Genomic DNA, 23877 nt, shown 5'->3' on the forward strand with positions numbered 1-23877 from the left:
GAAGTTTGTGCAAAATCAAGAATGATAATCCACACATGAAAGGTAACATGGCTGTTAATTTCAGTCGCACAACAGAGGCCAACAAGAGATTTTACCATCCCAGTGTAAGACTTAATGCTAAATGAGATGATTTGGATGATTACAAGCTTTTTTTTCACGTGTTCAGTCAGGTGTTCTGCTGTTCCTCTATTGCATTACAGTCAGGCCTGAAGGCAAGTATATGAATGCAAATGCTTCTAACTTTGCATGCATGATTTAATGAGTCATTGCATGTTGAAATTAGTCTATAACACCTGGATAAAATAATCTCAATGGCATGAATACGCAATTTGAAATCTGCTATCTTTGTTCACAGATGCTTACTTCTTTTTTTTTAGCTTGAGCCAATCATGCCTTGTAGCAAATTATTCTGAATGCTTTTGCAATTAAAAAGTCCGAATTTAAGGCTTTTTGGGTCCAGATGGTGAAGTGCGCAAAACTCGCAAACATGCTAACATGGCTTTAAACCAACATGGATTGTAAAAAACACTATACAAATAAAAAACTGATAATCCTTTCCACAATGGGCGCTACAGCGAGAAGTAGTGTACATTGTCCTCTTCTACTGTCATTGCAGTGTCACGCAAGATCCTATTGCACTGGATCCAATGACTGAGGCCATTTTGAATGCATATTTATTCAGATTAGAAAGAAAAGAAATCACTTTATGGTGTATTTATTCTTAATCATGAGATTGATGCTTTTAAATTACACATCACATCACATTATACCCACAGCCCAACGAAGGACAAGTGTTTTGGAAAATTGATGAATGAACACATTAGTAAACCTAAAAATGCTCAAATTAAACATTTCACTTTTTTGAACGTTAGACTACTAGCTTAACAAAGCACTAACTGGTTAAGAAAAGCTATTTTTAATAGCTAAAACAAAATATCATAATTACACACTATGTTTTTGCAGGAATTGGGGATTAGGTGGAATTGAGAATATAGGATTCTGAGGGGGATATGATCTCTTGGCTAATCATAATGTATTGGCGAATTGTTGGCTAATTAGCATGAATTCTCTCATTCATTTGTTTTCACATGATCTGCTAACAGCCCGCTGAAATGGGAAGTTTCTGTGCAAATCACATTGTGCGAATTCATTCGAAATTGCCACCAGTTGCGTTTTCTCATGAGATCAGGTTGAATCTTGCATAACCGTGAAGCAACTGTTTATAGCTAGCTATCTGTTTTTTTTGAAGGCACATTTGCAACGTGTTGTCTAGACATTTCCTTCTATGCTTGAGTTTGTTTCTTGGCCTATTTGAGATATTCTAGAAGAGAATGAAAAGAAAACTCCTCACAAAATATCTGTACACCCTGGTTTTCAGTAATCTTTTTCTCTCGTCCTTACAGGCAATGCATTTGTGGTGAGTTTGGCAATAGCAGACCTGGTAGTAGCCATCTACCCCTACCCACTCGTCCTAACGGCCATCTTCCATGACCGCTGGATCGCTGGCGATATTCACTGCCAAATCAGTGGCTTCCTCATGGGGCTCAGCGTGATCGGCTCTATTTTCAACATCACAGGTATCGCCATCAACCGCTACTGCTATATCTGCCACAGCCTTAAGTACGACAAGCTCTTCTCCAACAAGAATACAGTATGCTACGTGGTGTTGGTCTGGGCGCTGACTGTCCTGGCAATCGTCCCCAATTGGTTTGTGGAGTCTCTGCAGTACGACCCACGCGTCTACTCGTGCACCTTCGCCCAATCAGTGAGCTCGCTTTACACCATTACGGTGGTGGTGGTACACTTCATTCTGCCCATCGGCATCGTCACATACTGCTACCTGCGCATCTGGATCCTCGTCATACAGGTCCGCAGACGGGTCAAGCCCGACAGTCGGCCCAAGATCAAGCCTCATGACTTCCGGAACTTTCTCACCATGTTTGTGGTGTTTGTGCTGTTCGCTGTCTGCTGGGCTCCGTTGAACCTTATAGGCCTGGCGGTCGCGATCCACCCTAGACTGGGTCAAGATATACCAGAATGGCTCTTCACGGCCAGCTACTTCATGGCATACTTCAACAGCTGCCTAAATGGTGTTATATATGGAGTGCTAAACCACAACTTTCGAAAAGAGTATAAAAGGATTGTTCTTGCTATTTTCAAGTTTAATTGTTGAGTTATGCACAATGAGACAAGCACTGTGTCATTCTTAAAATTTGTAAGTTATTTAAAAGTTTTTCAAAAGTCAATAATGCATCTTTTGTCATATTGTTTGAATTTTGTTATACCAAATATGGACATTTTGAGTCGCTGTATGTACATGCTTAAATTTGCACAGTTTGAACTGTAAAACTGTAAAAGAATAATTGTACTATAAATGTAAAAGATGGTGCCACAAAACTAAGCAAAACCTCTGATAATGTTAATTTGAAAAACTATTTAAATTAAAATATTGCTTGATTTAAAAATCGATTTAGTAGATAATTCAAATGCCTAAAAATGTAATGTTTAAATATAATACATTTTAAAAAAAAATCTGAAATGCTATTTCTTTTAAACATGTTATGTGATTTTTAATTTCAGCATTATTGTCCTGATCATGGTGTTCCATTATATTTGATATTTAATATTTTGATTACATTGTAGAAAGATCTTACATCTTAATTAGTGAATATTTGAAGTGCTAATGGAGCATGTCGAACGAGTTATTAGGAGGCATGTTCAGGATTTTCAGGTTATATTCAAGTTTATAATAAAACTTAAATGTACATATCATTTAATCTCAACTTAATTAACTTAATTATATCAATTTTATTAGGGTGACAGAAGTCCCATATTTGGAGAGACTTGGTATAATTATTTTTTTAATAAGAAAATATATATATGTTATGAATGAATTAAATTAAAGAGGTTTTGATAGATAACATTTGAGAGCATATTGTAGCTGAAGGAATAGCTGAAGGAACCAAAAAAAAGAACGTTTGATGTATTTTTAATTATTTTAAACAAATATATTAATACAAATTAACTGATAAAAATGATATCATATTATTACAAAATCATATTATTGCCTGTTTCTGGCTAAAACAAAGAAAATGTATTACAAGTGGGAAGTTATAGCAGTTTATCAGTTCATAATAATAACATAGTTCATGCAATTGCAAAAAACGCAAAAGGAATATAGAGCGTTACTATAGTTATTATAGGAATATATAGTTATTAGTGCTACAAATATTTGTGTTTTTGCGTGTTAAGGTGGTTGTTGAAAATCATAAGTGGAATGCTGTGTTATTTGAAATCCCCACTCTGCACATTTTTCTGATCAAATATTTATTAAACAATCATATTTTTATATGTAGACATTCCTATGAATGCCATTGGAATCTGAGCTCTGCATTCATTCAATAGTAATACGTCCTGATACAATCTGATCACTGTGCCTAAGAAAATATAAGAAATATTCACAGCACCGTGGGCGAAGGACTTAGAAGTAAATAAACCTTTTCTGATATGTGGTTGATTTCATAGATGAACACCAGAAGAACATGCTTGGCAAAACATATCTCTCAACAACCTCAAGAGTTTCACAAACAATAAATACAAGTCGACGCACCTTAGAAATGAACACTTTCCCAGGGCAGTTTTCTTCATAGTGTGCTTCCAGTCATCATTAACCATTCAAAGCAGGTTCGGCAGAAGTAAAGTATAGATCTCTGACAGGGAGCTTTGTGGGTCAGCGAGGACAAATAGCATGTAGATGGTAGAGTTATGCCTCAGGGTTTCAGAATAAAATAGGGAAATGTCACGCAGATGCTGAAGCTCACAGAAAGCTCAAATCACAGTTATAGGTATTCTACAACACTGCGGTTTTGCTCAAAATTGGTAAATGGCGCCAATCGGTAGCCAGATATTTCCAAATATTCAACATCGACTATGGCAATGCTGAATATCAGTGCACTCATCCGGGTAACTGAAACTTGTGCTAGTCTGTCCAACTTTATATTAATTATTTCATTATTTGGTGTAGCCGTATGTATTAGAGTTACTTATTAAACTCGTTTGCAGCTGGTAGGCCATGTAACTTTCTCACGAGTAAGCTTCCCTTTTTTTTTTTTTGTGGTAAAAACTCATAAAATTCATCTCTCTTGGCAGAAGCTTGCCAAATTACCTAGGTGCCAGTGTGGATCGGTTGTATCATGGTCCTCAAATAACATTAAGAAAAACTACATAAGACAAATGAAAACACAACCCAGGCTATATTAAATAGAGGTTCACTTGCTGCAAGTGTAAACATGGTTTGTGCCGAACACAATATGTTTTTATGTGGTGATTTACTGGCTGCCGAGAGCATGAAACCTTGAAACTGCACAATAAACAAATGCTGTGTTGGGTTTCCACTTGATGTTTGTGGTGGCAAACACAATTATATCACTGAATAAGAGACACACATTTCCAATAGTCTTTGATGAGGTTTATTTTCTTGCAAGACAAGGCCAGCGGTTGAACAGTCACAGAATGGCTGCAGAGTGTGACAGTGAAGGGAGGGCATCCTTTCTCTTTTATAGTTTTGACTCCCAGAATGTTATCTTTCTAGGCCAATTATGGTATTTTCAACCATACGTGGAACATTCTTAGACTTGTTCATCATATTTTATCCTTGAGTGGAGGCCCTCCTGTCACGTACCAACACTCTTTACCATTCCAATACAATTCCATATTAGAATAAGGTTTGTCATATGATGGTCACACACATCTTAAAGATACAATTTCTTCCACGTTCAATGTAAAAGCTGGGTCTTGAAGCTAAATCAGTTGATAATGTGACACCTCAAATAATACTCACTATTGCATGGAAGAATTTAACAATACGAACCCCCATTTTTACTTTTAAACTCAGTGGAATGCCTTTTCCCACAGGCCTCCAAAGTTGCTGCCTATTGTAATCAACAGCATGCCACCGACAATACCCACAGAGCTTGACTTGTATTGAACAGGAAACATTTCTGTAATGATTCTTGACACAAGTCACATATTACCTGACCTTCCTCACATCCTACAGACTTCTAGACACTGGGTGTTGTTTGTGCGTTGTCGAGCAGCTGAAGAAAAGTAAAAACATTTGAGGCCCAGAACTACATAATAACATGGTCAACACTTAATCCACACTGTATTTTTTCCTCTTAAATAATGACAGCCTAGTACCATAGCAATTTACTTTCGATCTGTCAAAGTACAAAACACTGTTATTACAATTTCTGACACAGTATTGAGGATGACAGCCTTTATCATCCCAACCAATCAAAGGCTTTGCCATGATGCAACTTTAATGAACGAGTTGTGGATTAGAAATCAACATTCTCAGCTCGCTCGTTTGCGCAAAAGAAGAAAGGTAGAGGAATTAAAATGAATGAATAAACAAAGCTAAAATTCACACAAATCCTGTATGGTAATCATAGCCATGCTGATATTCAGTGCAAAGACATATTTCCTCACAAAAAAGCCTCATTGCCATACTGGTATACTGTACGTCACAGACAGGCACCAATGAGAATGGAGGAATGACTGCATTTGTTGAATTCATCTGAGCTTTCAACAAATGCAATCCCCTTCCTGTCGTTATAAACCAGCAACCAAGCATTACCTTTATAAATGCCCCTCCTGAAGTGTTGCTCTTTCTAAATGTCTAAAACTAGTGCGACTAAAGCCACATTTGACAGCCAGAAACAACTACCAACAGTTACTCTGTAAAAAGATGGCTTGAGATAGGAAGTATTTCAACATAATTTCAAAATACAAAATCTTTCCAAGTTCCCTTGGAGCATGCATACTCTCGGTTGGAAACCACTGTCCTACAACAAAAGAAGAGGCAGTACACTTATCAACATCAAGGCAGGCTATCCGTTCTTTAATTCAACCACAGAGCACATACCAGCAAGCAGATTTAACTTAACTTGTGGACCATGAAACTCTCATGTTGATAATCAACATATAAATGAACAAGTAATATGATGTCTGTCCATTTTTTTTTTTTTTTAATATCATTTTTACATAATTTCACCAAGTTTCAAGTTTTAAAATATGTTCATTTTCAACAAGATGAGCATGGACAAAATACTTACAGTATATGTAAAATAAGGCAAAAATTAAACAACAAATCCCAAACAAATGGATTTGTTTTGCAATTACAACAGCTGTAAATGAGTGCAACTAAGTGTATGATACAGTAAATTATCAAAAAAAACAACAACAAAAACTTTGGCACTGCCATTAACATATATACAGCAGATTGATATGAAGCAAAGAAACTGGAAAACAATTCAAGTACCTCAGTAATAAGCATTTAACACAACCGTACTGGTGCTAAGTTTTAAAATTAAAGTTACTCAACATACTTGCAGTTAAAACTCTCCTGTTGGTTTGCCTGAACTTTAAGTCATTTGGGTGCTGAACATAATGAGATCTAGAGCTTGTTTTAAAACTAATACATACTCCACAACTTGATTGAGATCAGGTCATATGTAGTTATTGAAAAAATTACATCTGGATTATTCTCTTTGAATAATAATGCTGCAATCAGGAAAAACAGTTGGGACAATGTTATATCAACAGATTTCTCTGCTAGACTAAACACAGATGGCATCTGTTGAATATATATTTTTTATTTTTTTTAATAAGAGGTTGATAAGGCTGAATGAGTAAACAGTACTTGTGAACCATCAAATAAATAAAAAATGAATGACAAAAAAGAAAAGAAAATACTTACTGAGAATCGGTTCATTTCAACACTGTAAACAACACAGATAAACAACACAGAGATTATTCTGATAACTTTCCGCTTTAAATTTGGCTATGTTTGACCCAAAAGATTTTAAAACAGTGACTTTAAAACCAATGTAACTTGGGAAACTCGATATGATGAGACTTCAGTGCTGCAAACACTGAAAGACAAAACCACATAAAAAAAATCCATGAGCCATCTACGGACATTCAGTAAGAGGAATCCCAAGCGGAATTCAGCAGAAATCAAAGGAGCCTGTAGTGAGTAAATGATTCAGTGGGTCTGTACGGCCTCCATTTAATCTGTCACTCTGTCAACATTCACAGGAGCTGAAGGTGCGTGTTGTTGTGTCTGCTGCCGTTCCGTGCCACAATCTCCTGGATGGAGATGTACGTTCCCGCCACAAAGCCCACAAGGCCAATGAGGCTGATGCCGATGTCCTTGACCATCACCCAGAGCTTCATGTCTTCATTATGGAAGGTGATGATCTGAAGCAGGGGAGGAATGATGAGGGCCAGAGCGCTGCTACTCACGGAGCCCACCAGAGAGATGACGAGGTCAAGCTCCGGGATCAATATGGCGAGAACACCTGTGGTGAAACAGCAAAGGGAACATCAGGTTAAACCGCGCCACCACTTCCAGCAGAGAGAGAGAGAGAGAGAAATGTTAAGAGCCAGAAGCTGAACTAAAAGGGATAGTTTACCCAAAAATGAAAATTCTGTCATCATTTACTTACCCTCATGCTGTTCCAAACCTATAAGACTTTTGATCGTCTTTGGAACACAACTGAATATATTTTTGAGAGTTTTCTGTTTCTCCATTTAAGGTCTATTCACCCAAAACTCTGAAGCTTCAAAGCATCAAAAAGAGACTGTAAAAAGAAATCCATATGAATTGAGCAGTTTAATCCAAGTCTTCTGAATAGACATGATCACTGTATATGATGAAGAGATTTAATTTAGGCTTTTATTCACATATAAACATTGATCAGCAAACATAAACAAAAGCTCAACTGCACTGCTTGACGCACAAGAACAAACCTCATTGGTTCTTGCAGAAGCTCAAACGTGCTGCGTAACACGAGAACGAACCTCATTGGTTCTTGCAGAAGCTCAAACGTGCTGCGTAACATGAGAATGAACCTCATTGGTTCTTGAGGAAGCTCAAACGTGCTGCGTAACACGAGAATGAACCTCATTGGTTCTTGCTGTAGCTCAAACGTGCTGCGTAACATGAGAATGAACCTCATTGGTTCTTGAGGAAGCTCAAACGTGCTGCGTAACACGAGAACGAACCTCATTGGTTCTTGCAAAAGCTCAAACGTGCTGCGTAACATGAGAATGAACCTCATTGGTTCTTGAGGCAGCTCAAACGTGCTGCGTAACATGAGAATGAACCTCATTGGTTCTTGAGGAAGCTCAAACGTGCTGCGTAACACGAGAATGAACCTCATTGGTTTTTGCTGAAGCTCAAACGTGCTGCGTAACATGAGAATGAACCTCATTGGTTCTTGAGGAAGCTCAAACGTGCTGCGTAACACGAGAATGAACCTCATTGGTTTTTGCTGAAGCTCAAACGTGCTGCGTAACACGAGAATGAACCTCATTGGTTCTTGAGGAAGCTCAAACGTGCTGCGTAACACGAGAATGAAGCTCATTGGTTCTTGCTGAAGCTCAAACGTGCTGCGTAACACGAGAATGAACCTCATTGGTTCTTGCAGAAGCTCAAACGTGCTGCGTAACATGAGAATGAACCTCATTGGTTCTTGAGGAAGCTCAAACGTGCTGCGTAACACGAGAATGAACTTCATTGGTTTTTGCTGAAGCTCAAACGTGCTGTGTAACACGAGAATGAACCTCATTGGTTCTTGCTGAAGCTCAAACGTGCTGCGTAACACGAGAATGAACCTCATTGGTTCTTGCTGAAGCTCAAACGTCCTGCGTAACACGAGAATGAACCTCATTGGTTCTTGCTGAAGCTCAAACGTGCTGCGTAACACGAGAATGAACCTCATTGGTTCTTGCTGAAGCTCAAACGTGCTGCGTAACACGAGAACGAACCTCACTGGTTCTTGCAAAAGCTCAAACGTGCTGCGTAACATGAGAATGAACCTCATTGGTTCTTGAGGAAGCTCAAACGTGCTGCGTAACACGAGAATGAACTTCATTGGTTTTTGCTGAAGCTCAAACGTGCTGCTTAAACCCCAATTTATACTTCTGCGTCGAACTCACAGCGTAGCTACATCGTAGGTTGCGTGTTGCATGCGTACCCTTCGGCATACCCTGACATGCACCTCTCCAAAAATGTAACAACGCGTCAATTCTACACGGACACAAGCGCTGTGATTGGTCTGTTAGAACCCCTCCCTCGGGTTTCACATGCTCCCTCTGCATGTGTAATTGCGTGTCAACGCGGACAATGACGCAAAAGTAGAAATGAAAACCAACACGTAGCCTACAGCGTAGAGGCTCCGGCGTAGGTCCGACACAGAAGTATAAATCAGCCTTAACACGGGAATGAACCCCATTGGTTCTCGTGCATCAAGCAAACATTCTTGAGCTTCCTTGACCAAATCTGAATGCTATTTGTACATTTACTGATCAACATGTGAATAGAATCCTAAATGAAACCTGTTCATCATACAACGTGGTCATGTCTATGCAGAAGACTTGAATTCTTTTACAATCTCTTTATGAATGATTCAAAGTGTCAGATTTTTGGGTGAATACACTTTCAATGGAGGGACAGAAATCTCATCATTTGTGTTCCGAAGATTAACGAAAGTGTTACGGGTTTGGAACGACATGAGGGTGAGTAATTGATGACCGGATTTTCATTTTTGGGTGAACTAAACCTTTAATGCCGTTGAGTGCGTTTCATGTTTGGGTGAGGACAGTGGCCATGCCGTATGGTGCTTTGGGAATGAGTTATCTTGATCTGTTGCTAAAGGGATTGAAGTTGTCATGGAAAGGCTCTGTTCTCAACCAAACAAGCCACCTCTGATGTCTGTCCCTCCCCTCCAAATGTTCCTGTGTTTTTCACACTATGCACGGCGGGAATACACCTCAGATTTTAAATCTTCAAATGCTCACATTGCAAATTCCTGTCTGTCACACATGAACACACACATTCGAGCGCACTTCCTGTCACTTATTATTTTGTAGGGATGGTCGGCTTCTCATTTGACACATAAGATTCTTTCAACCAGGGAATCCGGCAAATCAGCATTGGAAGGTTGTTCTTTTCGAAGGACGTGCCTTTGTTTGAGAGGCGTTGTGGCCAAATTAAAGTCCAAAGAAGACAAATAGTCCAAATGGGTTGAGATGTAGGTCACTTTGAAGATTTAAGAAGCACACACCAAGCAGCTTACAAAGCAGGCACAGATGACAGATCCCCCTATGGGACCGAGAGCAGAACAAGGCTTTAAAGCAGCAAAGTAAATTCACATTAAGGAAATGTGTTGGATCAATTGATGGACCTACTAAGCTCGGCTCTTCTAACAAACTATATTGTACAGGCGTTTTCGGCCTGTTACTTAACTGTTCTGGCCTATGATGATAGAGGACATGAATTTGCAGAAAGATTATTGCATGGGTCAATGACCTGAAAACTGACGTAGTTTGGCGTAATTATAATTATTTAAAAAAAGTAATGTGATGCAAAATTTGATCATTTTTATAACAAGGCCAGGTTAGTTCAGGTTGTAAAATGAAAAACACGTTTTTAAAAAGAATGATTAAGATGCGTATGCTCACATGAATTCAAGGTGTAAGGAAACTTATAACTTTTTACTTGATGGTTACACCACCACATGACATTTTCAGAGACATTAAATTGAAAACTTTTCTTGAAGATGGTATAAAAGTGTTTAAAAACCATATGAAACCATCATAAAAATATAAAGGACATTTCCAAAAAACGTACGTGTTTTACACTAGATTTTAAAATCATGAACACTCATATTTGTTATTAATTAAAGTCCCTGTAAAGTCAAAATTAAGTATGTTTTCTGAGTTTGTCACACCACAGAAAAAGGTGTTATTAGCCACCCAGCCAAATTTGAATGATAAAAAAAGCCGGCAAGTACATAAAATAAGCTATCAAAATCTTGAAAAAATGAGCAGTAGTGTCTGCTCTCAAACGCCGGGGGCGTGTCCGCTGGCTGCGCTGAAACCACGCCCACTCGCGGGAAAGCTGCCGAATGTGCTATATTGTTAGGGGAGGGGCAGCGTCAGGGGTTCCGAAGCGTCATCAAGTAGGGGCGTGTCCAGGAGCTCAGGGGCTCCAGTGCGTCATCGAGCCCCCGTTTTAGCCCCGCCCAAAAAATCCGGAACACAGCAATGGTGAAAAACTGTTTAACGGTCTAACTCCACAATTCAGTACTTCACAGTTCAGTCTTTGTAATATGTTTTAGCAATACATTTCTAACATTTATATTGTGTTTAGAATTTTTTTTTTTTAATTGCCTTTACAGGACTTTAAAGCCATTCTGCTTTATTACTATGAAAAAATATATATCTGAAGAGGTTTGAGATCATCTTTAGTGAACATTTTGCAAAATTTTCGTTTGCAGATGGCACAGTGCCCTACATCTAACATTCAAATATCATTCAGTAAGGAAGATTTCACAGAGCCTGTTTTAGACAAACAGCTGGAGCTCTACCGCCACATCCTCACGTCCCAGCTCAGTGTTTTGTAATTCATGTCCTTTTCCAAATTTCAGAGATCGAGGCCAGCTCTGTATCGAGGACAGCTGCCATCTGGTTTCCCTATACTCAGCCGGCCACGTCCCCAGTCCTGTATCATTGGATCCACATCCTAAAATCGAACCATCCACAGTAATACCACTAAAAGATGGTGTTTAATCAGACAGGCCCATTCCTCTCGGCCATTATGGACGTCAAGCACATCCCAGGTTCGAGCGAGTTTCCCTCATCCATTTCTGAACTCATCTCGGGCTCACCTTGACATGCCAATGAAACCACGACTGGAGTCAGCACATTTCTCCTCTTGGAAAGGGAAAGGGCTATGCTTTGTCAATTGAAGGGCTTCTAGATTAATGAGGTCTGCCACTTTATTACATCTATTTTTATAAAGGTAATTCAAGCACAGCAAGCATTTGATTTGCACGCACAGCAAGTTTGACAACTGTGCTTTGAAGCAAACTGATTTATGTTTGGAAGAGTATGAGAAGCCCACTTTCAGACTTAGAAACTCAAAATGTGTCTAGCGAAAAAGGTTTAGAGCAACAGAGGATATAAGAGCTGTTGGCAATGGACCATTAATCATATTTAATCCCAGAGCACAGTTTTATAGGGTCAGCAGCACAGTATGAAATTCATTATCACATCCAGTGCATATCAAGCACATTTACTAGTGTAAAATGCCAAAAGCAGACTAGACTATGTGTAACTTGACATAGTGCAATGGTTCATGTCCTTTTTTCAACGCAATCTTGTTTTATGAGTTCATCAAGGTGCATTATTTGAGCTGCAATTCAGTGTTTAATAATATTTACACATTATTATTCAATAAAATTAATTATATTATTTAAATAATATCTGTTCATCTGTTTATGTTAATATTTGTCATCAAATAATCAAGGCCAGAATCACTGAAACAAATTCAGATAATGCTATTAAGTCACTTATGCTCTCATTCTGCATTTTTTGTATTTTTTATTATATTATTACAATTTAAAATAACACACTACTATTTTACTTTTACTTTTTTTTTTTAAATGGTTATTTATCAATTTCATGGTAAAGCTGAATCCTCAGCATCATTACTTCAGTCCTCAGTGTCACATGATCCTTCTAAAATGGTGATTTCAAGAAACATTTCTGATCATTATCAATACTGATGCGTTTAAACCATGATACATTTTTTAGGACTGTTTGATGAAAATATTTTTTTTTAGCACTTTAAATGTCTTTACTGTCAATCCAATAACTTTTAACGTAAATACATTTATAACAATCGTCACATCAATGAATAGATAATAATATAATGTCTCATGTAGATTTGCTTAAATAACTCCAGTATTTGATGCAGTAGTTAAAATCAGGATTAATTCCGTTGAAACAACATTATTATTGAAAGTATGGATGCTTCAGGATGTATCCACCCATCCAAATGTTCCCTTTATACTTGTGACCACATTTAGAGGAGGTAATAAACAACCAACAGCCTGTTTGGTGATTATTAGTCTTGGTGGTGACATTATGAGATCCTTGGCTTTTTGTTGCAAATTACAATGCAAACAACACTAAAGGACCAGGAATGAGCTAAAACGAGTCTCAAGGTAACAATATCCGAGGCTATATACATATATAACATATCCTCAGTCTCCTAATTACCAAATGCAGAAGACCTCAGGGACACATTTCACAGCTGTAAACACACAAGACATATGGGCATATCTGCACTTTTCAGCACTCAGAGACAACAGAGCATGGCAATGTCAGCTCTGGGTCAGAGCGAGGGAGTCCACATAAAGTGTCTCGCCTTTGACAACACATCACTTCAAAATATTCCCGGCTCTGATGACCAGAAAATTGGTTGGTTGACGTTGGAGCATGGCCAGGCTAATTTGTTTATTTCAGGCATTGAAAGTTCCAGGGTTATCAGACCACACAAGTGAGAATTTAATAAGAATCCAATTTACATTCACGCACAGTGTGAATCCCCCTTTGCCATGTGATGATTTCTAGGGGCGTACTGTGACAAAACTACAGAGGGGAGTGCAAACACTGCAACAAACAACCCATTATCCCCTTCTGAACAACTCCTGACTGTCAGACAATGACTGTTTGAAAAATAAATAGAGGCTCATCATGGGTTCATTGTCAGGAGTAATGAATGTTCGCGTCAAGGAAGTATCTTGAAAACACTTGAAAAGCACCAAGAATCCATCTGATATTCTGGAAAGAAAAAAATTGTAGCTCTATTTATAAATATCTCTCTTCAGAAGATCACACAGCACGACAACACACGGTAGGCAGCTGCTGGACGCAACACAGACCTGCATCACTTTAATGAAAGTTTGCTGCTGGCGATCATCTGACTCACTGCATACGCACCACATCGAATCTCAGACTAATGTTTTGACATGTGCTCCTTGGAAAGTGAGCCAGCATTCATATAAATTATATAACGCACCAAAAGCTGAAACTGCTTGTCTATTACGTTATTCAGGAGCCACAGACTGGCTGCACAGAGAGAACATTCTAGTGTGAGGAGTTCTTGTAAAACTTAATAGAGAAATGAATACATATATATTGTCAATGAGTCCATTGAGATGTTCTCAGTGGATCCTTTCAGTCCATTAAGAAGGCCTGTTGTCAGTGGCCATTATGTAAAATTAATAAGTTAATCTCAGACAAATCAGTCATGAAGAAGCTATTTATTTCTCAGCAGCATTTTAGAATGAGCAACTATTAAACTGTCAGAGGGACAGAAAGGCACAAGGATTATGTTATGTGGAATAAAAGAGCCTTCAAATACAGGAGGAAACTCTACACAACACCTCATTACAATGTCAGAGACAGTTGGCGTCATTGTAGACTTGGAATTAAGCCTTTTTCTATTTGATTAACGGAACCGGACACCAGTTATCTTGCCAAGAAAAAAACTTTATTCGTCAGCATAGGAGAGAAACTTGAGAAGATGTTGTATTTGTGCCAGGTCTATGTGTTCCCGGTGTTTATCTGCCATAGTACAGTAAGATTGAGCTTATATACACCACTGAGCGACTTTCAACTTCCTTGTAAGGTAGAAAAACATGTTGCTTATGTTTAAAAATGGAACGTATACCTCATGCTTACACATGGTACAATCCACTTTCCATATTAAGAAACTTTCTCAGTGTATACATTAGTGGTACATTTGCATCGTTGAAAAACATGCCAATTGTACACATTTAATGTATCATCATCATTGGAACATCTCTGCTCAGTGAACGTTGCATTGCACACATACCTCTAAGCAAAATATATAACTCTCCCAGATTCCCTCCTTGTGTCTAAAATATGATCCTTAAACACATGTGTCTATGCAATCTATAGTCTAACTCATGCATTTTAAATTTCATAAGATAATACAACTGATTATGAATACTAATAAAGAATAATAATATAGATACATAATATTAAATAATGAAATTATATTAAAAGATGAAATTTTTGTCTTCAGTCATGAAAGCTGTGGTATTAGCCATGAAAAATAATGTGTTTCAGGAAAGACTTTAGAATAACACAAGAAGCGTCACTCAATTTCAAATGGGGAAAAGTGCAGTGCTCAATATGGCAAAATAAGTCCCGCCTTGTTCGCCAATTGGTAAGGTCATTGCGTCACTGCAGCTGCCGTTAGAAGCTCCGATTCCTATAGAAATAGGTATGAATTTAAACATGAAATTTTATCGTAAGCTTGGCGAACAGTTTTGGAGAATTTGATGTTTCCCCATTCAAAGAGATAGGAGCTGCACTTGCATGCCCGAGTGTTTCAAAGATGGCCGCCGAGTGAAATGACTTGTCTTAACCTGTTAAGCGTTGCCAGTGCGTCGGCGCACTGAAGCGTTATTTATTTATTTAATTCAAAATTACTATCAGATTTAATGTTATACCTTGACAAACTATACATAATTAAAAAGATATAATACTCAAGTTTCAGTATTTGACCACTATTGTATTCTGAGAAACTCATAGTGACAGTTATGTCTTAATTTGTGTCAGGAGTTATGAAATGAAAAAATGAGTTGATACCTTTAATATGAATTATGCGCGTCAGCCGCTTTCATTCATAAAAAACTCCGTGCTGTCGTCATGACAGCGATACACAAAACAACGTGCCTCAGGGCTTTAGCTCAAAAATGTGCAGATTTGGAGAAATATTGATAGATTCTCATAGATTTACATCATATTTCTATAGACAGGAATAATATTTATTGAATTTATACCCAAATGCGTCGATGTAATCTTTATGAGCGTTTGGTACTCTGATTTACTGTGTTTTTAATTCATACCAACAGCCTGAGGGCGCTATATGCACAATAATAGTCCATATATGGAACATGAAGAAGAGCCATGATCATGTGACATTCCAGGACGTTAAAAATAAAGTCATTTGACATGGTCTTGAAAAACATTGAACTAAATCCAGAGTTTTGGACTTATTATCTTCAGATTTTAAACATAAAATGTTTAGACATGTGGCTTTAGCTATAGTGCATTTCTAGATTGCTCCAGTGCCAACTTCAATTTTATTTTCATGAGGATGTTACATAAAAAATAATTTCTAATAACTTTACAAAACTTTGAAGCTATTTATAAAAAAAAATTTCATTATGACAATAATTAATTCTACATTTACAATAAACTGCCAGGTGTCAGCTTTCAAATGAGATCATACTTGTGCTTTTAGTACAAAGGGTTCATGAACTGTATGTGTTTCAGTTTGGGTATGTCATTTCTGGGGATTTTTCAAAAGTGGGGTTGCAGCTTAACAGGTTAAAGGGACTTTGGTTTCAGTCTCTCTTATGGCAGAGAAGAAAATTCCTATGGTCAGAATGAGGAGAGATACTGAAGCTGAGACTATAATGTCATTATAAATGGAAATATTAGTTGAATCTCAGTTACAACAATACTCCAGAAACACACTGACAGGTCTGAATGTACCATCTCATTATTGGATATGTGAAAGAGCTGGGAAAATGTGCTTATACTTATGTGTGCGTTCAGGGAATCTGAGTATTTATCGGCATGGTCAAAATGAGCATCATATACTGATGATATATCATTCCTGAGGACTAAAATCGATGTTTGTGTATGTCATTTCATTTGGAATTTCACATGTCGTTTCTTGGAACCTCTCTAAATTACAATGTAAAAACATCTACTTGTACTTATCTTGAGGAAAATTGGTAAACAGCTACCTAACAGCACAATTGCTTAAATTACTCAAAATCACTTAGCTGAGGAACATTAGGTCTCCTTTCACTAATAATTAAATACTGAACAATTAAGATTTCTTTTGCTATTTTTAATGATGAAGTCAGCAAAAGGACATATGGGGAAAAGAGGGGGGAATTGGATTAGGAGATGACAAAAGAGGGGGAAATTGGATTATGATATGACAAACTAGATTCAACTAGATCCAATAACTAGTTATTAATTAAATTATCTATCTGCCAGTGCAGATATATATAGTGCTATCTATATCTCTAGTTCTATATAGAATCTATATCTCATTGACCACTAGCAGTGAGCAACTCTAAAGTATTCTTTAGCAACTGAATTGTCCCAGACAATGGATGATCACTCTTTCATACAAGTCTTTAATAATAATAATAATAATAATAATAATGAACTATTTCATGTGCATTATTTATTCCTTTGACATAGGGCTGCATGATTAATCAAAATTAACATAAATTGTGATATAGGGCTGCGGTTTAATTTAAATAAATGCATAGTGTGTTTCAGAGTGAAGCGCAGCTGTGTTTTTACACTCGAGCAGCTAAAGATCCGCCAGTGTTTTTAGTTCACACTAAATGCTGCTCCACACACTTTCTGCATCTTCTCTGAGTTTATATTTTATATAGTATATCTTATAATTTTATATAGTTATAATAATTATTTTTATTTTAAAGTCAAATTGCGCAGCCCTTAAAACAAGCACAGCAAACATTTTTTTAAATCACATTTTAAATTGCAATTTTTATCAAAACAGTGTAGCCCTAATCTGGCAAGTAGCTGCGCTTTATATCTGACTGTACATTATCCCTCAATTGAGAGATGAAAAATGTTAAGGTAAATACATACAGTAAAAGGTCAGATGTAAGCAAATGATAACGAGGGCTCTATAAACGATTAAAGGTCAGATCGTCACATGAACGGTGAGCCTGGTATCACGCGAGTCCCATAAGTAGCTTCTAAGACCTTCACTCTTTACTGAATGGCATTTTCAGAGACCTTTGGAGCCGCATGGTTCAGGTGTCTCCTTTTGTTTCAGCAGGACTGAAGGAAGCAGGTTTGGAGCCTCCCCGGGGCTACGGGAGGTCAGTTTCAGCAGCTCCTGAGGTAAAGTAGAGGAACACGGCACAGTCAGAATGCCCTGGTGCTCATGTGTCAGCGTGCTGTCAGCGGTAGCAGTGCATTCCCAGAAAAAGTGCAGGACCAGAGGGGGCTCACACACTGTCCATTCCACTTTCCATTAAGAGCGCGTACGGGCACGCTTGCACCCTTGGAAACCCAGTAATACCACTCTCATCTTTTCTGAGCTAGCTTTGATATGCTCTTCTGTGAAGTCAATTCCGAGCAGGCACTCCACTGTGAGAACTGAGCCTTTATAAGAAGTACAAATGGTTTGATTGAGCGTTCATTTCTTGTTTCTACATGTCACACACCCACCAAATTCCTACGACTTTCTTCAATTCATTCTAAATGAACTTTTGGGGAGCAAGGCAAACAGAGGAACTCTCTGCTCTTATTTCATCCAAACATGAACCAGACAGAGAGGATTCTTAAAGTCTTGAACAAATGAAAGACAGACAGTTCTCTCACCTCGATAAATCAAAGCAGAGACACAATACCGTGACACTTACAGAATTAAACAACTCAGAACGTTCAGCTCTAACCGTAATCCAGCGACGTAGTTTGAATGTAAAATGCCTTTGAACAGCATTAGGAAGCTTGCTAAAAAAACTGAAAGAATTTTTAACTCTGAAGAGCTGGTTTTGCTGTGAATTAGTCATTAAAAGACTGTGTATCATTATTTGTACAGGATGCTTTTGTTCTGAGTAATGTAGATGCGATGAGGGCTAGTAGCAGGACATGTGTGTCACTGTTGTTTTAACATTGCATTTTATACAGCGTATCTTGTGTGTGCCTGCCACATACATATCAAGTGCATGTAAGAACTAGATGGGAACGATAATGCCACATCTTACAAGTTGCATGTGCATGCATGCTGTCATGCACAAACAAAAAGAAGGGAATTTAAGTTCTGCCAGACCAATTGTGAGACAAACGGAAACAGGGAGACGAGGTCTTATCTTATAAATGCTCAGCTATGCGTGTCCATGTTCCATTTTTTATTATTCATCGCTTATTTTTATGGTCCATTTCACTGGCCCACTTGGCTGCCGCAGGAAAATCTTAAATTTCTTGGATATTTTAAACATTGGATATTAAAATGTCCCCTAAGACAGATAAAGGAGACAATCACAAAGAACTGCAATGTTCTAAATGAAAGAAAAGCATCCAAAATGGTTAATTTGAGAGAAATGTTTATAAATAAACATTTAATTTAATCTTGAAAAGTAATTGAAAAAAAAAAATATATATATATATAATAAAAATGTATTTTACAAAATATTTGCTAGGGATGATTTTTCATGACCGATTCCGATTGCCTTTTTTTAAGCAAATGGGCAATTCCAATACTGGTTGCTGAATTTTTAATAATTGATTTTTTTTTCTCAATGTTTAAGCAAATGTATTTATTTATTTGCTTGCTCTATTACAGGGCAAACTTTTTCAATTTTAGTTAGTTTGTAATGTTGCTGTTTGAGCATAAACAAGATCTGCAAAGTTAAAACGCTCAAAGTCCACTCCAAAGAGTTTATTTAACAGAATCCAAGAACTACAACAATTGAATCGTTTTGACTACAATGCTTTTTTCCACAAAATTACTCATTTAAATAATCCCGCCCACAAAATACGCAAAAAAAACGGTTGAGCTGCATTAGAGAAGACAGTGTTGTCGTTATATTGACGAGACGCTGTTTTGTCCCCATTTCCAAAACCCATTTGTTTGACCTTCCTAAGGCTGATGAAGGGATTAAAATTGATTTCAAATACTATTTATGAACATAATAACCACAACTTTTATCTGTGTGCTGCACATTTTACAGAGAACAGCATCCAGAACCACAATGCAGGCTAGGCACAAAAGCTTCTCCTGAAATGGAGCAGTTCCCACATCGGGCTGTCACTTTTGTGAAAAAATCCTGTTCGATTTTTGAGACATAAGTGTTCATTGAATCGATTGTAAAATCGATTTTCCATTTTAAACGGCGAATATAGGCAAATCCACGGACAACTAACAGGCATTAGGACGAACGTAAAGAGGGCGCTTGAGATGCGCACAAGTCAGCAATATTCCTGATGATTTATTGGCGTGAAATTTCGTGCACAATGACAAACAGGAGTGCAACATTCTTGAAAAACAATAAGCAGAGTGGACTGCCATTACATCAATCAAAAACATTACTGCAGGCTTCAACATGGCTGTGTTTACGATTAGAAATGATTAACAGTTCCCATTATAAGTTTTATGTAGTTGCTATGATGTAAGCAAAGGGCAAAGCTTTGCCTCCACTAGCCTGCTAACTAACATTACAGTATTGATGTTGTGTTAACTGTAGCTTTTAAAACCTCTCGCTTTTGTAAGGCTGTTCACCGACCCTTAGGAAAATTAACCATGGTTGTGTGATCGATTACTGTTTGTATAAGGGAATAATAGGAGCATTGTGTATCCTTCATAATAGCTTGGTTGCATGATCTGATGTCTACACAATGCTCTCCTTTCTTCAACCTAAATAAAGCAAAAACACAAGGAGGACAACAGGTGAACAGCACAACAACTTTTATAAGACCTCATTAATCTGAAAGCAAACAACATGGAAAACACTTCACATAACTAGGTCAGTGATTATGAGCCAAATGACAAAAGTTTTTTTAACGCCCTTTCAGGGCAAATGGTGGATTAATCTAACGTTCGAGACATACTCTTGTTGCCTTACATATAGCAGGAGCTCATTTCTTAGAGACTTTTAGAGGATGAATGATAATGTTGTTTACAATGCACGTGTCTTTTTTGCAGAGTGACTGATGTTCTTAAAAGGTTTTGAGATTCCAAGAACCACCACTTAACCACTGCATGTTTTATAACAGCAGTCGAATCAAGTATCCTTCAGTCGAGACGTGTAAACGGATGGAAGGCATCATGTCTGTGTTCTCTTCTCAATCTGATAGCTTTAAACTGGATTGACTTCTAAGCAGTGACGTGTTGCCTTTTTGCCCATGTCCTGTATACAGCTGGGGGGGATGGAGGAGTGTGGAAAGGTGTAGAGATCTATTTCCTCATTCATCTGGAGAGACACAACTACGTAATCCCTGCTGACACGCCAATTACAGCTCAGAGGATCCATGCTCAGTGCCCAACATCAAAAAACCTTGAGAAACTCTCATTAGTTTCTGAAGGGAACAAGATGATCGATAGCTTTAATCTTTCAAAAAAGGCCATGTGAGAAAAGTTTGTTGGACAATACAGGACAGGAGATACACTATATTGCCAAAAGTATTGGGACACCCCTCCAAATCAATGAATTCAGGTGTTACAATCACTTCCATTGCCACAGTTGAATAAAATCAAGCACCTAGGCATGCAGACTGCTTCTACAAACATTTGTGAAAGAATGGGTCACCCTCAGGAGCTCAGTGAATTCAAGCGTGGTACCGTGATATAGGTTACCACCTGTGCATTAAGTCCATTTGTGAAATTTCCTCACAACTAAAGTCAATAACTACAGACCTCCAAACTTCATGTGGCCTTCAGATTAGATCAAGAACATAGAGAGCTTCATGTAATGGGTTTCCATGGCTGAGCAGCTGCATCCAAGCCTTATATTATACGTTCACGAAAATGAGCCAAAAGGATGATGCCAAACAAGATATACATAATCATTCAAAAAAATGAGTCGGATAAAAAAAAGAAGAAATGAATACTTTCATTCAGCAAGAAAGAATTGATCAAAAGTGCAAGATAATTATAATGTTACAAAAGATTTTCAGATAAATGCTGTTCTTTTGAACTTCAAAGAATCCTGAACAAAATGTATCACGGTTTCCACATATTGAGCAGCACAACTGTTTTCAACTTTGATCATTATAAGAAAGGTTTCTTGAGCAGCAAATCAGCATGTTAGAATGATTGACTGGAGTAATGATGCTGAAAATTCAGCTTTGCCATCACAGGAATAAATTATATTTTCCAATATATTAAAACAGTAAACCACAATATTGGTGTTTTACTGTATTTTTGATCAGATAAATGCAGCCTTGGTGAGCAAAACAGACTTTATTCAATGTTTTTAACATTAGTTTTTGAACACGTTTAAAGTTTAGAGAAACTAACAGTATCAGAATTCATCAGATCCATTTCTTCTAGTACAAGTTTGTGTTGTTGCTTTCCCACTGCAAATTATGCAATTAAAGAACTGGCTTCTCCCCGGACATATAAACCGATTACTAATTAAAACTTTTTTTCTTTAAATATAAAAAAAAATTCTGGAATATTCCTTAATAATGATTAAAAATGAGAACATGGAAAAATTGACACCATCCACTCAAACTAAAGTAATACAATAATTAAAAATCCATCCCCATGTTAACTTAATTGAGATATTATGAACATTTTTTAAAACTATTAAAAAATACATATCTATTAACTATAAAATTATTCCTTATTTTTTTCCACAAGTTTACCTTACGGACAGAGTTTCATCATAATATAGCCTAGGCATTGTTTCGTTTCCAAGTCGAAGCACCATGCATTTGCATAATTTTTTTTTTAACAATTTGAACTCAAAAACAACCAAAGATATAAAGCAAGTCATTTGCACCTCAAATATATGCTTCAATACAACAAAACAAGCCCTAAGACGTTAACTGGCTATTAGAGAGCATCAACCATGATATGTCAATTAGCCTTTGAAAAGAGCACATCAGTCCCAGCTGAAAAACACACAGCCAGAACCAAACTATTCACCAATAAGAGGGATAAGCGGACAACACAAATGCTTCTTGATGACCTTAACATCCACGCTTCAGCAATCGCTCGACATTCAGGTGGAAAGTGGAGGAGATAACTTCCTTTAAGCTATTGTCTCAGAGTATCAGTCTTGATGCGACTTAGCCTACTCTCAATGAAATGGAAAACACACAATGTTCCTCTCAATTTGCACGTCAAATTGTAAAGAATGATAGAGCCTAAAAGAGGAATTAGTAAAAAAAAAAAAAAAAAAAAAGGGAAACCATAATTTGCAAAGCATTTATGCATTGGTAAACTGGTCTGCGTTCCTTTGAAGCCTGGTTTGAAATCAAACCACAACATGAGAGCCTGCAAAATGGCAAACAAGCATTGAAAAGAGTCTTTAATCCAGTTTCATGTTTCTGTACACCAAGATCTGAAAGCTGAACAGCTAGAACTAAGCACAAAGAGGAACATAAAACATCAGATCAGACAGGAACAGGTTTATGACAGTACAAAATGAGCCTGAGGACATTATCAATACAGAAGCAAATTAACTTATAAAGAGTAATGCAACACAGACAAACTCTGCAACTGCTCATGAATTAAGAGCGGAAACAGCGTGCAACATTAAGTAAGCTTTATCAGTGTGTGTCAGATGATTTTTGTAGTGAATTGGGATTTTCCAGTCTATATATCCCTTTAAGGCATTTAATCTTTAAATGTTTGATAGAAGAAACGAGCAAAATGTCCTATTTCTGCAGTCCTAAGACTGAACAAACTAAAGCAGTTTTTCAAAGCAGCTGAAGAAGAATCTCTCATTTAAACAAAAGACTATCATTCTTTTGTATTATTAAAGGGATAGTTCACAGAAAAATGACAATTCTCTGATAATTTATTCACTCGCATGTTGTTCCAAACCTGCATGACTTTCTTTCTTCTGCAAATATCTCTGCATTCTTTGTCCATACAATTAAATTCAGTGGGCTCCAGTGTTGTTTTAGACCCCGCTGACTTACATTAAATGGGCAAAACATTCTTCACAAGAAAACCTTCTTTTGCAGAAGAATGAATGTAATGAAAGTGATATATGTAAACACAGTAAAGATTGGTGCTACATTCACAATGTGTTACACTGTAAGAGAACAGCTCATTACTTTTTCAAATTAAAATGAGCAACAAAAAACAAGCAGGGGATGTGAAATGATATGATTTACAGATGCTAAACTGGTTATTGCTAACATTAGCCTGAAGTATTAGATAAATGTCACAGGCTATAGCCTAGAGAG

General features: G+C 37.3%; 2 protein-coding genes across 3 annotated transcripts in view; one reads left to right on the forward strand and one right to left on the reverse strand.

Annotated features, from left to right (window-relative positions):
• Positions 1-47: 47 nt before the first annotated feature.
• mtnr1al (melatonin receptor type 1A like) lies at positions 48-2173 on the forward strand (the record flags this gene model as incomplete). Its single annotated transcript, XM_084429739.1, has 3 exons — positions 48-104; positions 201-216; positions 1404-2173. The coding sequence occupies 3 exons, from the start codon at positions 48-50 to the stop codon at positions 2171-2173; spliced, it is 843 nt and encodes a 280-aa protein (XP_084285865.1).
• Positions 2174-4453: 2280 nt separating this feature from the next.
• The window catches only part of slc36a1 (solute carrier family 36 member 1), a 45831-nt gene continuing 26407 nt past the window's right edge, over positions 4454-23877 (reverse strand). For both annotated transcript variants that reach the window (XM_084430333.1, XM_084430334.1), the window contains exon 12: positions 4454-7364. In XM_084430333.1, coding sequence (XP_084286459.1) covers positions 7096-7364 — 269 coding nt within the window. In that variant the 3' untranslated portion in view covers positions 4454-7095. The remainder of the gene's footprint in view (positions 7365-23877) is intronic.

The sequence above is a fragment of the Rutilus rutilus genome (genome assembly GCF_951802725.1).
Source record: "Rutilus rutilus genome assembly, chromosome: 14".
Taxonomy (NCBI): Eukaryota; Metazoa; Chordata; class Actinopteri; order Cypriniformes; family Leuciscidae; genus Rutilus; species Rutilus rutilus.